Source organism: Nyctereutes procyonoides, unplaced genomic scaffold (assembly GCF_905146905.1).
Source record: "Nyctereutes procyonoides isolate TBG_1078 unplaced genomic scaffold, NYPRO_anot_genome, whole genome shotgun sequence".
NCBI lineage: Eukaryota > Metazoa > Chordata > Mammalia > Carnivora > Canidae > Nyctereutes > Nyctereutes procyonoides.
This window is the reverse complement of record NW_026575115.1, coordinates 1681361-1698673: the sequence shown is the minus strand read 5'-3', so window position 1 is coordinate 1698673 and position 17313 is coordinate 1681361. Positions and strand designations below refer to the sequence as shown.

The 17313-nt window shown below is 42.4% G+C and overlaps 1 protein-coding gene across 3 annotated transcripts in view; it reads right to left on the bottom strand.

Annotated features, from left to right (window-relative positions):
• The window catches only part of ASB5 (ankyrin repeat and SOCS box containing 5), a 61786-nt gene extending 46256 nt beyond the window's left edge, over positions 1-15530 (bottom strand). Inside the window, exons 1-2 of one of the 3 annotated variants that reach the window (XM_055333779.1) lie at positions 15485-15530; positions 14799-15049 (exon numbers count right to left, since the gene is read on the bottom strand). In XM_055333779.1, coding sequence (XP_055189754.1) covers positions 14799-14847 — 49 coding nt within the window. In that variant the 5' untranslated portion in view covers positions 14848-15049; positions 15485-15530. Of the gene's footprint in view, positions 1-1562; positions 1627-4053; positions 4366-14798; positions 15050-15484 lie in introns of those variants that run through there. The other 2 variants (XM_055333777.1, XM_055333776.1) reach the window with 2 other exon arrangements.
• Positions 15531-17313: the final 1783 nt, after the last annotated feature.

Here is a 17313-nt window from a genome sequence, read left to right as displayed (position 1 = left end):
AAGGATTTTGTTTATTTGAAAGAGAGAGAAAGAGAGAGAGACGGCATGAGCAGCAGGTGGAGGTGCAGAGGGAGAGGGAGGAGCCGATGCTCCTCTAGGCAGGGCTCCCTCCCAGGACCCCGAGATCACAGCCTGAGCCAAAGGCACTGGCTTAACAGACTGAGCCACCCAGGCGCCTCTCTTCTTTTTACTTATTCGTATATCATTCTTTCTTTTCTGTCCACACCCCCACCCCCACCACCAGGGGAGCCTGGCTTCTCATCCCCCCACGGCAGGAGCCTAAGTGGTTTCCCTGCTTCAAGCTTGTCCCGCGGTCAGACTCCTAACATCACTACTATATGTACATGTACTTTACATTAAGTTTTTATACATGTCTTTTCCCATTTTCCCGCTTTCACTCACACCAAAACTCTTTTAAGTCTTTCAAAGTTGTGCTCTAATTGCTTAACCTGCCATTCAAATTCTTTTGTATCTGTGCCCAATTTATAATCATTTTTTGTGCTGCATGAACCTTCCATTCGAATTCTTTTGTATCTGCGCCCAATTTATCATCATTTTTTTGTGCTGCGTGAACCTTCGCTCCAGTAAAATCCACTGTTTCTTAATACTTTTTTAAAGATTTATTTATTCATTCATTCATGAGAGACACAGAGAGAGAGGCAGAGACATAGGCAGAGGGAGAAGCAGGCTCCATGCAGCGAGCCCGATGTGGGACTCGATCCTGGGACCCTGGGGTCATGACCTGAGCCGAAGGCAGATGCTCAACCACTGAGCTACCCGGTGCCCCTGTTTCTTAATATTCTGTGAGCATCCCCAATCCCTGTCTCTGCTCATTCGTGGCGTCAACTCAAGATCTGCCTCTTCCATTAGAATAAGCTACTCACAGATGGAAAAAAATACACCTTGCCTTCTCATACCTTATTTTTTCAGTGCCTTGATACCAGCGGGGGGCTCATAAAACAGGTACTTAGGACGGGCCCTGTCCATTTGTAGGTAACACTAGTGAACTTCCTTTAGAGCCCAAGATGGAATGTGGAAAGTATCACCCTTAACAGAACAGAGCTGCTGCCTCTTGAAGTGTCCTTGGGGGCGTTAGTTCCAAGGGGGGCTCTTGGAGTGATTTCCTAAAATCGATGTACTGTTTGACACTACAGCTGAAAACACCTTTCAACTCCTATTAGCCTCGCGGTCAGTCTCAAAGTATAGTGCTAGCTTTAAAAATAGACTACTCCTCTGATATTTTAGAGACTGTAACCAGGACATTTAACAGCAAGAAAGATACAGGAAGTAGGTATAGAGAAGGGGGTAATAAATAGGTCCCTTCAATGTGAAGGTGGAGTTGATAAAAGTCTTTGGTATAAAACATGAAGAAGCTGATTTGTAAGTTTTACTGGCATCTCAAGGAAATCAAAAAGGGAATAATCTTAAACTATTGTAGCTGCCGTTTAGCTTCCAGCATCCTTGTGAAGTCATAACTTCGGTCTCAAGCCTGACTAGAAAGCATTTGGAAAAAAAAAAAAACAAAAACAAACAAACAAACAAACAAAAAAAACCAACCCTACCTTGCATCGCTCAAATACAATGAGTTGATTTGCAATAGCATCTACTAAGACACAGTTTCTTTTACTTCATACCGAAGTTCTATGGCATGGAGAGGACATCCAGAATGTTGTCAACGGGGTCTCTGTGGTTATGAGATATGAAAATACACATATCATCTCGTCTTTCATGGAATTTGACAACTCCACGTCAGAAATGTTGGGGAACAATCTGGCTAAGTCTTGAAAGTAGGAATGAGAAGCCTAATTCAAAGTGGAATGAAGGTGATAATCTCTCCTAGGAAGGAGGAAATTGCTAGATTAAACAAAGATAATTAAGCCTGATTGGTTAATTATAAAAATATAAACAAAATTAAAACAGTTTAATTGTAGTAAATAAAAGGAAGAGCTATGTCAAAATGAAGAAATTAATAGTTTCCTAGGCAAAGAAAAATTAACTCTTAGAAGTAGGAGATGAAGAAAGAGTTTGTAAAAAAAAAGAAAAAAAAGACTTTGTAAGTTCTAAATTATTAGTTTATCCTCCTAATATTACAATAAAATTGGAGACTGTGCTTGCATTGAAGGAAAATCATGGTAATATATTCTATTATTTAATATATAGATTAATACAAGATATAAGAAAGAAGAATTGTGTTAAATAAATATTAAAATAAGATAAAGCAAAAATTTTAAAGACCTTGTGTTCCCAATTTATATTCCCAGGAAAATAATTCCCACTAGTGAGTATTGATTTCTTTCTTTCCTTTTTGGGACATAATCCTAGAATTCTAATATATCTTAACACAGACCCATAAAACTAGATGGGACCATGGAAGCCATCTCATATATTCCTGTGATTTCCAGCCTAAGTGCACTGAGATCAGGTGAAACAGAGGACAACTGTTTCCTGTTATATATGAATTTGTACTAAAAGGAGCTTCCGTAGCTTTCTCTAAAACACTGTCACTCCACAGAACGTGTGGATTTTTAGCCAACTTTTCACATGCATATCTATAGCAATTCCCGTCACAAGTAGACAAGATTCGACTATGAAGTAATGTGCTATTGGGGACCTAGGAGAGTAGGTCTTATCACCTTATGAGTATATGATTTAATCTTATATCTAGGAGTATGGTTTTGGCTTTAAAATCTAATTTCCTATGTTTGCTGCTCTTGAAACAAAACCTTCCATTTACCTACGTAGTATGTGCCACATTTAAATAGTTTCATCCCTTCGGAAGCAGGGCTGCCAGGTGAAGGAGTACATATTGCCTGTTCAAGTAGACCCAGCTTTTTGTGGGAGTTTCATACCACTATTTAGATTTTCCTTATTTTTAGTGTGTCCATAAATTCCTCACTTGGCATAAGAACACTCTTCCTTAGCCAGAATGAATTTATTATCCACCCCACACACCAAAAAATATTTTCTACCTTGATTCAGCTTTCCATGTACCTACAGAGTAACCTAGATTCAAAAATGAAATATTCCACAAACTGAAAAGACAGACAAAATAGATTTTAAAAAGCAAGCTTTCCATTCTGAGTGCTCTTAAAAAAAAAGTTCTTTAATTTGGTGATAGTGTATTTTGATCTGAAATTGAAAGTTACTTTAGAGGTATCGAGGTATTTGGGCTCTACAATGTGCGTACTTGCCCGCTGATGTTCAAACCAGAAATTAATCAAAAAGCTGCGAGGAATTAAAAATGTCACCTTGAAGGTCACCAGAACAATTGTTTTTATTGCATAGAATATCGTCCAGTAGAGTGTAAATGCATTTGTAACCATTCAGGTCTATGGTTCAAATGATTGTTTCTCCTTTAGTCTCATAGCTCAATTTCTTCTAAGAAACGTGGATGGATATATCTGGCTACACGCACACAATTTGTTAATTCTTGTTCCTGTCCTCTTATAGTCGACTTTTTACAAGTTGAGCAAAGCAGTGACAGTTCCATCCAGGGAAACACATGCCATAACTCTTAGCACTCGACACACTGCATTTTATCCTATGATCTCGGCCAAACAAAAGTCGTGAACAACAATTAAAACCTTCCAAATCTTCTCTTCCCAATAGCAACCGCTTACCATATGGCTAAGGAGTCGATTTAAATACCATAAAAGCCTGGGTACATGGGAAAGGATAGTTGAAGTACACAATCAGTAATCGAAACCTCTCACATTAGAGCGTGGCCGATGGAATGTTTCAGGTTTTAAAATACTTTTTAATTCAAGTTTTAAATAGATTTTGATGATAATAAAAAACACACACTCCGTGGGAGGCTTCCACTCGGCCACTTTGCAACCATACCTTGATTTTATCAACTCGGACCTTTATACAGCAAACTGATTTTCTTTCTTTATGAAGCCACGAGGTTAACAAATTTATTTTTTCCTTTTGGTAAGGGGACATTTGGGGGGCATGTTGGCTTTGAAGCAGGTGGGAGAGCACAACATGCCACCAGGATGGTGGCTGGAGCAGGAGGTGGCCTGGGCCTGAAGCCGCCTTAGGGAGACCTACCTTGGGCTTGGGTCACTCCATAAAATTCAGCTGCGATCCTGGCCGCCTCCTTGCGGTTGCCTTTCACGATGTAGAAGTGACTGAGGATGGCGAGGCTGATTTTCACAAAAAGCTTGAAACAGAAGAGGGACAGTATGGTGAAGTAGACATTGGATAACTGCTGGGCGAAGGGCCGGCTTTCTTCCAACAGGGACATCGCGGCACTGGGTGCAGCGCGGGGCTCTCCGGGGGGATCCAAGTCTCCGCGGTGCCTGCTCTCCTCGGGATGCTCCCGAACAGCTGGTCCGCAGGCGAGGAAAGGTCAGCTGCTGCTGATGCCCCGAGCTCAAAATATTTATACCGTCCATAAAAGTTCTTCGCAGGCTGCTATTGGTCTGACGATGTTCCCTGGAAGCAGTTGCAACACGTGCTCGGCTCGCAAGGCTCCTGACTTTCCATTCTCAATATAAAATGACACCCCCCCGCCTCTCTGCTCTGAACTTCAAACCCAGGGACTGCAACTCATGTACAGATGACCTCCTTTCCCGGCATCGAGTTAGCAGCAACACTTCGAAGGCTGTGCTGCCGGGGTTCCAGTTGTTGATGTGAACGATTTTCGTAGTAGCAGGTAAAATTCAGCCCATCCCTCCAAGCCATTAAAAGAGGGTCCTATTTGTAGACCGTGAGCTAAGTCATCAAATAGTCCATGACGGGGTGATCTCAATGACTAACTCATCAATTAGCCAATTATGTTGCTGTCACTATTGTCAGAAAAAAAACAATTTTTTTTCTTCTAGATGGATAGACTGGAAAGTCATAGAATAATCAAGCAACTGTTCATTCATCTTGTGAACACCTTTGAAGCACCTAGCAGGTGTCAGATATTTTGCTGGGTGCTGGAGAGACAAGAATGTAATGTCCCTGCCACAGGGCTCCCTAGTCTAGACGAGGAAACAGATACACCGGATAAATACAGGTGAAGACAGGGTACCATGGGAGCACAGAGAGAAAGGGCCTAATCCTCACTGGGAAGAGTCAGGAAAGACTTCCCGGCGGAGGTGGCCTGTTCAGAGAATTGTCCAATAAACATAAGTATTTTGTATAGTCTGTTCGAAAACAAAACAAAACAATATACTTTTTAGGCTTGTGATCTTTAACCCTAGTTTGCCTTAATTTGTGAATGAAATGCAGGTGTCTATAAGGGCATCCTTGGGCAAGCAATATATATATATATGGCTATTTTAGGCAACATATATTTTTAAAAGTAAATCAAATTGTTAAGAAGAACAATTTAGAATGGCAATATGTTGGCAATTAAGTAAAAAATAACATGCCAAGATAAAAAAAAATGGCATATTATACAGGGAGTTTATTTGCATGTTTTTATGAGCAGGTTTGGAGTTTGTTCATTGTGTGTTGCTTCCCAATCCTTCTGAGAAGCTCCAAAATAATAACTATTAACAGAGACTTAAGGAAATAGAGGTGGCTCCATAGGACAAAGGAGCGTATCGATGATGGGACATATTGGCAGGTGCTGCATGCTTATCTGCCTCGGTATATGCTTTTCATGCTGCTCACCTTCTCGGACTGGAATGATTTATACGCAACGTTCCAAAGACAGAAGAGACATCGGTGCAAAACCAATGTGTCCAGTGAACCAGGCTGCTTCTTTCCCCAGTGACCTAGTGGCTCCCAGAAAAATTAATTGGGTCAATATATTAGAAAGAAATCACCGAGCTCTCTATGAAAACGGTCAGTGGCCTGGTTTTCCCAGGCAGGGACCCAGCCCCCAGCAGTGGGGTGGCCCTGGGGACCCACTTGGGAGTCAGTGAAGATGAGCTTCTAGGTATCGAGGAGACCTGTCTCCCCCCCTCCCCGGTCGTGAGACTGTGTCGGCCAAGCAGTGACATGCCGATCACCTTCCAGCTATTGTCCCTCTGGCACGGGCCCCTGGGCCTGAGCAGGGCCTGAGCAGGGCCTGAGTGGCACCCCGGCGACAGCTGCGCCGTCACAATGCTCTGAGTCACTGCCCTCACTTCCACTTGGGGCTGTGGAATCAGAAATCAGGCCCGCCTGGGCGCACGTCTAGGGTTTCACCCCTTCCCTTTACCAGTAAGTGCCAGTGTAAACAATCGCCTCTGCAGCAGCTAACCAGGGGCCTTGGATGCTTTCGTGTTGAGGGACACGGTTATTTCAATAAGGCTGCCATCACTGGGGGGCTGGCTCCAAGTCCTGTGGTTTTACCAGGAGGACTTTACTCCTGCCCAATATGTAGGATTCGGTGCCAAGATGCCAGGTTTTATTTTAAGGAGTTCCTTGATCTCCACCTCGATATTCTGTGTTGGCAAATACTCTCCTTTGGCAACGTTTACCATGTCCAATCACCAGTAAAAATAAGGCCGAATAAAATAACTCGCAGTCAGTGAAGTCGCCAAATAGTAACGAGGTGTTGTATTTTCACATTATAGACCTTGGTAAATGACACCGGGAATAACTTTATTAATATTTAAAAGACGCATGAGTGGGAAATATCAGAAAGGGAGACAGAACATGAGAGACTCCTAACTCTGGGAAACGAACTAGGGGTGGTGGAAGGGGAGGAGGGCGGAGGGGTGGGGGTGAATGGGTGACGGGCACTGAGGGGGCGCTTGACGGGATGAGCACTGGGTGTTATTCTATATGTTGGCAAATTGAACACCAATGGAAAAAAAATTTGGTTAAAAAAAGAGAAAATAAATAAAAAATGAAAAAAATGAAATAAAATATTTTTAAAAATATGTAAAAAAATAAATAAATAATAAAAAACATAAAAAAAATAAAAGATGCATGAAAAGTATTGTGAGCCTATTTTTCCCGGCATTTAGCATTTTCTTAAAAAATACGCTATTGATGAGTAATTTAAGCGATTTACTGAGATAAACACTTTTATTATTGACCATATAGAGAGGGTGTGGGAGGAGGATTTGGATGATTAGCCAGCACATCCCAAATGCCTTAATCTTTTTAGTTTCAATCAGTCAATCAATCAAGCAAGCCAAAATTGAGCTCACCGATTGTGCTTCTAGAATGGATGATAGGAGAGACATTAATTAAAAACACAAGAAGAAATGATTTATTTAAAAAAAAAGAAATGATTTATCGAGAGTCCAGTACATGCTACATATTTTACATAGATCTTCTCATTTACTCTCTTATTCCCTCTCAGTGTGAATAGTGTTGACATTTACATTTTAAAGATGAAGAAAGTTGGCTTTAGAGAGCTTTGGGGACCTGGTCCCATTCCTTATGAGGAACAGCACTGTTTGAACACAGATCTGACTCTAAAATACATGCTCAAGTCACCACGCGTATGTTCTATTTTTAAGCATCTCCAGTCTGAATAAGCAAATGTGATTTATGCACACCGAGAAAGACAGTCACAGGGATTCACACCACGGTGAAGGGATCAGTGTAAGGCTATGTTCCATCAGGAGCCTGAATTGGTACCTGAACTGGCAGGGCAGGGGACACATGTTCTGATGATTAAATGAGACAGAATCTTGTGTGAGCTCAACAAACGGGAATCAAAGGAAGAGGGGAGTGTGTCATGACTGGGCTCACACGTGGGGATTATTCAGAGCAGAGAGTTGGTGACAGGCTAAGGAGTAGGGTGGCGTAGGGTTAGGACATCACCAAACATCCAGTGTTTGAAATAGGGTCAAATGAGCAAGTAGGAAACAAAAGAATGAGGATTGGAAAAAGGACATTATGTTGGGCCAGAGAAGGTCATGGTGACTTTTGACTTTCTTTTTTCTTTTTTTTTTTAATTTATTTTTTATTGGTGTTCAATTTGCCAACATATAGAATAATACCCAGTGCTCATCCCATCAAGTGCCCCCCTCAGTGCTCATCACCCAGTCACCCCCACCCCCCATCCGCCTCCCTTTCCACCACCCCTAGTTCGTTTCCCAGAGTTAGGAGTCTCTCATGGTCTGTCTCCCTTTCTGATATTTCCCACTCATTTATTCTTCTTTCCCCTCCATTCCCTTTCACTATTTTTTATATTCCCCAAATGAATGAGACCATATAATGTTTGTCCTTCTCTGATTGACTTACTTCACTCAGCATCATACCCTCCAGGTCCCTCCACGTCGAAGCAAATGGTGGGTATTTGTCATTTCTAATGGCTGAGGAATATTCCACTGTATACAGAGACCACATCTTCTCTATCCATCATCTTTTGGTGGACACCGAGGCTCCTTCCACAGTTTGGCTATTGTCGACATTGCTATGAACATCAGGGTGCAGGAGTCCCAGCGTTTCACTGCACCTGTATCTTTGGGGTAAATCCCCAGCAGTGCAATTGCTGGGTCATGGTGACTTTCAACTCAGTGTTTTAATAAGGTGTGGGCTGGAAATCAGCACGTCAGTGTTAATGCATAATCCTTAAAGCAACTTCCAAAAAAAAAAAATTGCCCCTTGGCTTCCTCCTGTGGTCACTGTTCTCGGCACTGGCTCTGCTCTTCTCCACCACGTAGGTGTCTAAGGAGAAACCTCTCCAGGGCCAGCCCCTGGGACTCCCAAGCTTCTCCTGTCCAGTCTCCACCCCATCCCCTTTGGCATCCCAGGGAAAGACAGGAATTGACATGAATTGGTATTTTTTCCATCTTCTGAGATTGATTTCATGTTCTTTCAGATGTTGAACATGATAATGACTTTCAAATGTGGCCAGATTACCCTTTAAATTCTCAAAGAATAATCTCATTTCCAGAGATTATGGGGCTAAACTCTTAGGATTTAGCTACAGGACTGATGCAAGTTATTAGATTGAAAATGTCAATGAGACATAAAAAGAAAAAGCCCCTTTCTAGTGCTTTCCAGTTGATAAACTTGGGCATAAATATTTGTATGTAGAGGAAATATACTCATCCCATTGAAATGATCATCCCTTTAAAGAAAAGAAATCTGATCCCTTATTTTCTGGTCAAAATCTGAAGGCTCCAATTGACTTTTTTATTTCTAAAGTTCAAAAGAATAGAACTACAGGGATAATTTCAAAGAGCAAATTTGCTATGGTCACTGTAACGGCAGGCATCTTCCCAGCTCCAGAACAGGGTTTTTTGTTGGTTTTGTTATGATTTTATTATTTTTAAAATTTTTGTTTATCTTTTAAAATAAAAGACTGTGGGAAAAGCAGGCTCCCCAGTGAGCAGGGAGCCTGATGTGGGGCTTGATCCCAGGACCCTGAGATCATGACCTGAGCCGAAGGCAGACGCTTAACCAACTGAGTCACCCAGGAGTCTAAGAGCAGCGTTCTTGAGAAGGATTTGTACACAGTAAATGCAAACTAAGAAAAGTCTCTTGTTCACAAATCTGATGGTCAGTGGTCACTGATAAAATGAAAGAGGAAAAAGTAAGCAAGTCATTGTTGGTGACGTAATAGCTCACTGCTGTGCTTAAAACACCACTGAGGGGATCCCTGGGTGGCTCAGCGGTTTAGCGCCTGCCTTTGGCCCAGGCCACGATCCTGGAGTCCCGGGATCGAGTCCCACGTCGGGCTCCTGGCATCGAGCCTGCTTCTCCCTCCTGCCTGTGTCTCTGCCTCTCTCTCTACTCTCTCTCTCTCGTGTGTCTATCATAAATAAATAAATACATCTTTAAAAAAAACACCACTGAAAATACAATGTCTTCTCATTTTGCGGCATCTCATGGGAAAAATAAAGACAAATGAAGCTCTTCGATTTTTAGAAGATATTGGAGTCTTACATGTTTAGAATACATAGGAATTTGAAATAAAAACAGAAATGTTTACACTTCAAGTTGAAATCCTTAAAGGGAACTGATCCCTGAATTTAGCTTTATCTCCATTCTGTAGATTTGGTGGATTCTGTTTCATTGGCTTATCTTCCCTTACCCCAATGCTGTACTCAGGGAAATAGTTCACAAAGGTGAACCGGAGCACCCTGTCATAACTTGGTACAGAGACTGAGACCTTGTGATGTAATGTTTCCGTCCCAGATAACTACTGGACTCACAGCACATTGTAGGTAATGACGCCTCTGGCCTCTATTGGATATCTTTAATTATTGATGTCAGACAGCTTCTCATAGAGATCAGAATCACCGTAATTATATCATGTGTATTGTTAGCTGGGAATAGTTGGGTTGAGACCTATTATATTCTGTTTGATTGTACTACCTAGGAGTAGATTTTTGTTTTCAGCCTCTAGCCATACTTACAGTATAATGGAATGAAAAGAGTGATTTCTGCTGGCATTATGATAATCCATAAAAAAACTCCAAATGTTATTCATCAAGTCATCATTAACTTAGATTTCGCCAGGCCCTTTAGGGAAAATTGGAACAGCCTCTATCCTAAAAATGGAGTCATGTTAAACGTCACATTGCAGTCAACTCGACTGAGAGGCTGCCTGAGGGTAAGCAGGTTCTCGTCATGTATGTGTGGCCCAGGAAAACTTCGCTGAAAGCTGGTCTCTCTACATATCTGAGGGCTTAAAAAGTAGATGCTATCTTTAAATTAATACACACTTACTGATATCTACTATGCGCTGAGCACTCTTCTAGATATTTTATCTATTCCAATAGAGTTTTGTTTGTTGTTTGTTGTTGCTTTTGTGTTTTGGGTTTTATTGTTTGTTTGTTTTGTAAACCCAGCATTTCTTTAGAGGATCAGTCCCTGCACTTACTATCCATAGTTTCAGAAAAGAACACTTGACCAAACTAAGCCAATGAAAGTATTTCTGGGACTTCTGCTGGGATTTTGGAAGAGGTGCTCTAACTCAGATTGCAAGATCTAAGCCTAAAGACGCTAGGAACTGTCTTCATCCAGAAGGAAATGGCCTGCATAGGAGTTAAACCAGTGCAAAGGAAGATTTGGAGAAGTAGTATCGTGGCATCTTCATGTGAATATGTACCTGGATCCAGCTACACCATGAGCCACTGAATCTGACAGTAACACAGAATAATAAATTTCTTGTTGTTAGTTAAAACAATATGAATTGAGATTTCTCCCACTTTTAGAGAACAAGTCCTGATACACATATTTTCTGGAATCATAATAAAGAATCATGAGGTCTCAGGATCGTTATCCCTTTCGTGCAACAAATGAAGACACAGAAACGTAAACTAGCTCAATAATCCAAGATTATAGCTCTTGAAGTGCAAGGGCCGGGATTCCAACACTGGTTTTTCTTGCTACAGTTCTGCTCACGTCATTGTTCACAGATTAGAGCTGAAACATTCACGTTGTCCCGTTGGCTCACTGTCCTCCTGCTCTATCCCATCCTGTGATTTCCAGCACACATTTGTGCCATGTTGGGCTTATAAATAGTCTTTGGCTAAATGCTTGTGTATGTCACTGAGTTGAAGCTCATGGGCCCCCCACATCTGTGGTATTGAGATTTTGTTCTAACCATCTCACTTGAACAAACCACCTATTTTCCAGACTATTTAAAAATAAGCCTTTCACTGTGGCATCGTTTTGAAGGTCCAAAGTGTGGGGCCACATTAGAAGTGAAATGGTGTACCGGTGTTACTTCAGTTACTTCCAGCATGGCGATTTCACCAGCATGTTTATAGGTACACTTTTAGAAATTAATAATTATCATTTCTCTAAAGAGGTAAAACATCGAATTCCCTGGGATGTGGTCAATGGGCTAATAAAACTGGTGTCTGTGAGTGATCTGTTTAGGATCCTGAGATTAGGGATCCCTGGGTGGCGCAGCGGTTTGGCGCCTGCCTTTGGCCCAGGGCGCGATCCTGGAGACCCAGGATCGAATCCCATATCGGGCTCCCGGTGCATGGAGCCTGCTTCTCCCTCTGCCTATGTCTCTGCCTCTCTCTCTCTCTCTCTCTCTCTGTGTGTGTGTGTGTAAATATCATAAATAAATAAAAATTAAAAAAAAAGGATCCTGAGATTACAATTTCTTTGACAGGGGACACCCGGTGGCTCAGAGGTTGAGCATCTGCTTTGGCTCAGGCGTGATCCCAGGGTCCCAGGATCAAGTCCCACATCGGATTTCCTGCAGGGAGCCTGCTTCTCCCTCTGCCTCTCTCTCTCTCTATCTCTCTGTGTGTGTGTGTGTGTCTTTCATGAATAAATAAATAAAATATTAAAAAAAATTTATTTGACAGCATAGGTACTGCCTATGTTCTCACTTTTCAAATCTGTTTTTTGCTTGCAATCATAAGCCCCATTATAAAAGCATCTACCTCACCTGCTGTGGGATTTAAATGCAATAATGCATAGCATTTCATGCTGCATGAAAAGAGCCCAGCAAATACTAGCTATATTGTAATGATTTCTATTATTTTGTTATTTAAATTAGAATTCACTGCACAATAGGTACTAAAATTTTGTTGTGTTGTTTATTTAACTAAGTGTCCAACTTTCGGTAGTACTACACTCTCTGTCAACAATAGTCAACAATAGACGTGTAGTCACACAAAATAAATCTATCAGAATCCCACCGGTGTTAGGAAATGTGCCCATTTCTGCAACTAGTATTCATAACCCATGTCAGATACAAAATAGATGATATAGTTTTGTTCCAAGGTAGGAAGGACAACTATAACTTCCTAGGAAATTTGTTCATCACAAATATTTGGTAATATCTTATATGCATTCCCAGGTGCATGACAGACACTCTGCAGTTTGGGATACACAAGGAGGGAAAGCAGGTACTCTGAGTCCTAGAGATGAAGCTGATCTCATGTTGGAATCCATGGTTCCTGGGTTAAGAAACGAAGGTCCTGGAAACGTAAAAATCTTACCTGAAGATGTGATGGATGGCAATGATAATGAGAGTGGTAAGGACAAAATATACTTTGTTGTATATTACCATGACCCTAAGCTGGCCCATGAACTAACTAACGTTGTCCAAGAAGGAGCGTGAAGCCCGTGGGAGCTGTATGGCCATATGAAAGCCTGGACGTTTAGACTGATCTAGCAGCTGGCACGATGTACGTCCCAGGATGAGCCAGGTAAGGCAGTGTGGAGTGCTAGGGCGAGGCCTTTAGAAGACCCAGTTGTTCCAGCCATGAGCTGTCAAATTTGGGCAAGTTCCTTAACTCTCTGAGCCTGGTCTCTTACCTGCAAAACAGGGCACTAGATCTATCACGGACTCGAGATGAGAACTTTAATTTCCTTTTAAAGGCAACATCTTAACTTAGGAGCCTCTGATTTCACTGCCTTTTCTAAAATAATAAGCAAGCTCACCCTCCACTATAACTAAGCCGCAGTTCACCACCGCTAAATGTCTGCAACCTCCTCTTCTTCCTTGCGAGTCAGGGAAAGCTCTTTCACTCAACACCTACCTCTCGGCTGAGTGCTGCACACCAGCTGTGCTGGCCACGGACATAGGATGAGGTCCTTGCTCTCCCATGTTAAACCCCAAACATCAGCTGACGCAGTCTGGACTTGGAACAGTTTTTAACAGTTGATTTTCTTGAAATTATGCAACCTGTTTTGCTTTTTTTTTTTTTTTTGGTATGGTGCCCAGAATGTAAAATCATCAAAAAGTCCAGAGAAGCCTTCATCCGACCACCAAACTCAGCATTAGTTCAGCATTTTATATTCCCTCCTGTCTTTCTCACCATTCTCAAGCCTCAATTTTTTTCCTAACAGGTACATTTGGGCTTCATTTTCCATAGTTTAGCGCCTCCAAGCTTGGCCTGGTGGAGCTTTCCACCTACTGTGCTTTGGCGAGCTCCCCCACCTGGCCTCAGACGGTAATGTCATCAAAGGCACTAGTGAGCTCTGTAAATATTTTTGCAAAGATAAAGATGAATATGCACAACACTAAGGTCCATGAAACCACGGTAAGATTTGTCTTCATATGTATCTAGCACTCAGTCCAAAATAAGGGAGCAAAAAATGATGGATTAATATGAATGAAAACCAGCATGCAACAAAACACAGACCCATAGGTATGAGGAGAGTGAAATTTCCAGAAACGGAGTACGTGTCAATTATTATATTAAGCTGATAAGAGATGGAAACCGAACCTCAAATTCTCAACAAGAAACTGGAATCTTTAGAAAGGATATCACAGGTTTCAGAGCAAGATATTTTTTAAAAGTAGATGTCTCGTTACTAAAAAACACGGTATCTGAAATTAATAACTCAATGGATGGGTGTACCAGGGGATTAGAGATAACCAAGGGAACGTTTGCACATCTTCAGATCAATCGGAACTAACTATTCAGCATGAAAGGGGCAGAAGAAAGAACAAGAGGAATAGAGTTAGAAAATCTAGCGTATATTTTATCAAGGTGTTAGAGAGGAAAGAAGCAAAATTTGGGAAGATAATGGCTGAGAATATCCCCAAACTCATAAGAGATATTAACCCACAATTTCAAGAAGCCCAATGACTCTGAAGCAGGCTAGTTAAAAAAAAAAAAATCCTCCCCATCAAGAACCAGGAAGGATCCGAGTTACTACTCTACTTGCAGTGGAGTAGGTCAGCCTGCCATAGTTTCTTGGCTCCTGACAGAACCATGAGCCTTCTGAGTCAAAGATTTTATTTCAGGTCAGAGGACTTTACTATTTCTGGCAGAGGAAGTAGCAAGGAGATAGAGTGTTTGCCTCCATTCCTCTTGCCTCCGAGGCCCTCAGGGGCGACATGGAGGGGCCCAGGACTGCGTGGCCGTGCAGTGGCTTTGGGCCACGGTTGAGGAACTCCATGCTCTAGGAGTCCAAACCTTTTGTCATGGACGGTAAGCAGCCTAAACTTTGCCCTGGAGGGAGACCATTATCATTTTACAAACCTGCTCTCTGCTCCAGGAAAAGACATGGATCTCTAGTTCCCACGGCCATTTACTATACTTAGAAGAGCACAGACAGACGCTAGAGACCCATGGAGAATTTCATGCCAATGTCTTCACCCTTCATTCCTGTACCATCTTGACTTCTGGCTGATTTTCCCATGAGTCCGTCACTCTGTCAGCCACTGTGACTAACCCGAAGACTCAACAGAAGCTTTGACAGAGGCTGGGGCCGAATCCATCCAATGTATCTCCTACAACGTGAAAATAAGGCTACTATTTACAAGACTGCAAACAGTGGGATGAGGAAAATCTTGCAGTACTGATGTCAACCATTCCCTCCAGAGTCCTGGGCCCAACCAGCTGAACAACTCCCATAAGCTATGAGTGCCTGCCTTCTTGGGTCAAGGCAGTCTTATCAATCACTTTAGCTAAAGTTAGGGACGAATTTTGAGCCTCCTCTTCTTAATTGTAATACCCTCATCGTAGGGATGATTACCCTCAGAGTTTTCATGAATAATGAGTCACTTATTTCTCTGGGGAGCAAGTTCAAGTAATCAAGGGTAGCCCCATTTTGGAGAGATCTCTGCAATCATGTTGTTACCCGAAACTGGATTTGCCTCTTGGTGAGTGTCAGACCAAAAGAAACAACCAAGTCAAAGAATAGGAAAAGGAAGGGTTTTACTTACAATACGTAAAGGCGAAGACTGAGACTATTTCCCAAAGCAGTGTTTCCTTGAACAGTGGAACTGGGGAGATTTTAAGCTAAGAGTGCATGCATATTCATAAAGGAGCTTGCATAATGAGGAGCTCAGAATGGAATTGGGGCAAAAATCATCTTACCGTGCCAGAGTCCAGGCCATAGTTGATGGAAGTCAGGAGGATCAGCAAAGGTCAGTATCATTAATTCTCTGGCTCCAATTGGCCTGGTGTTTATGTGCTCCAAGGGGTTTAAATCCTGCAAAGAAAACTCAAGAATGGAGAGTGTGTCAGGTCAATCTTTGCTTTTGAAACAGCAGTGAGGTTTTTTTTTTTAATATTTTATTTATTTATTCATGAGAGACACAGAGGGAGAGGCAGAGACACAGGCAGAGGGAGAAGCAGGCTCCACGCAGGGAGCCTGATGTGGGACTCGATCCTGGGATCCCGGGATCACACCCTGAGCCAAAGGCTCAACCACTGAGCCACCCAGGGATCCCAGCCCTGGGAGTTTTACCACTGATTTATTGTTCTGCTATGATTAGGGTACATCCTGGCCTGATAGTGGCTGTTTGTTCTTACATTATTTTGCTCCTTTAAAATCATTAACTACTAAAGTCTATTCTTCTGCAATTTCAACACATCTCAGGGAGTTCTGCAAGAACTGAGCACATAGCGCTGGTCAGGCATCCATCACAAGGTGGCTGAGGCCTGAAATGACTTTTCTTAAGTGGAGGAAGCTATGCCTCATCTTTCTTTTTCTGGGGACCCCTCTAACTCATTCTGCTTACAGCCTGGGGGCTACAAGATCGACTGGTGGGTTTTCTAAATCAGTCCTTAAGTGCAACTCACTGGGCTTTGGGATGGAGGCAAATTAATATCTGGCTTCTGTACAAGATGTACCACCCCAGGATGCTCATGGTGCCCTTGGAAAGAAAGTATTGTTTACAATTGTTGGGCCACCCCAAATGATCCCTACCTTACTTGGGGGCAAAGGGACACAGGCAGATGGTGCCTCAAATATGGCCTCCCATTGGCTGGCTCATCTTAGGGTTCAAGTTTAGTTTGATAATGAAATATAGTCCTTTTTCTTTTTCTTTCTTTTTTTTTTTAAGAGACTGCCTAAGAATAGTCAGCGAATCCTGTCTAGTTGGTCAATACCAGTACTGCTAGCATTACCCACCTCCGGGAAATCTTAGTGACAGCACCAGGAGTGGAAGTACAGAAGGCATCCACTGTGCTGACAAGAAGGTTTAAGAGCCGAGGCCATCTTCTACCAATTCCGGTAGACTCCCCAATACAGTTACGGGAATGGCCATCAAATTGGGCTTAGAACCATGTGGCTGGAGGCACCAGAGCCAGCCACCCATTAAGCTGAACGGGACTTCAACAGTTTGGGAAAGCTTCAACGGGACATTTTTTATTCGTGTGGAACACTCTGGAGGCAGATCTGGAAGGCAGAGATCATCATCATCTTCCCCTCCTGCACCTCCCAGGGTCTCAGGGGCCCCCTCTTCACATGCCCAGATTATGGTTCCCCCTCCATGGCCACAGGATGATCTTACTCCATTCCAATAGCTGAAATTTCACCTTTTTTTTTTAAACCAGTCATCATCTACTCACCGTCTCACCTTTTATTCAGAAGGGTCAGATGCAATAGGGATGAGGGGATTTTTATAGAGCACAGGGACCTGTTCCATCTCCAAGTTTAACCTCTGTGGGCCCCTCAGTAGGGACATGGCAAGCAGATCCCCCAACCAGTCGTCATTATCCTCATGATCTAAGATCATGCCGCTCCAAAAGATAATATGTGTCCAGA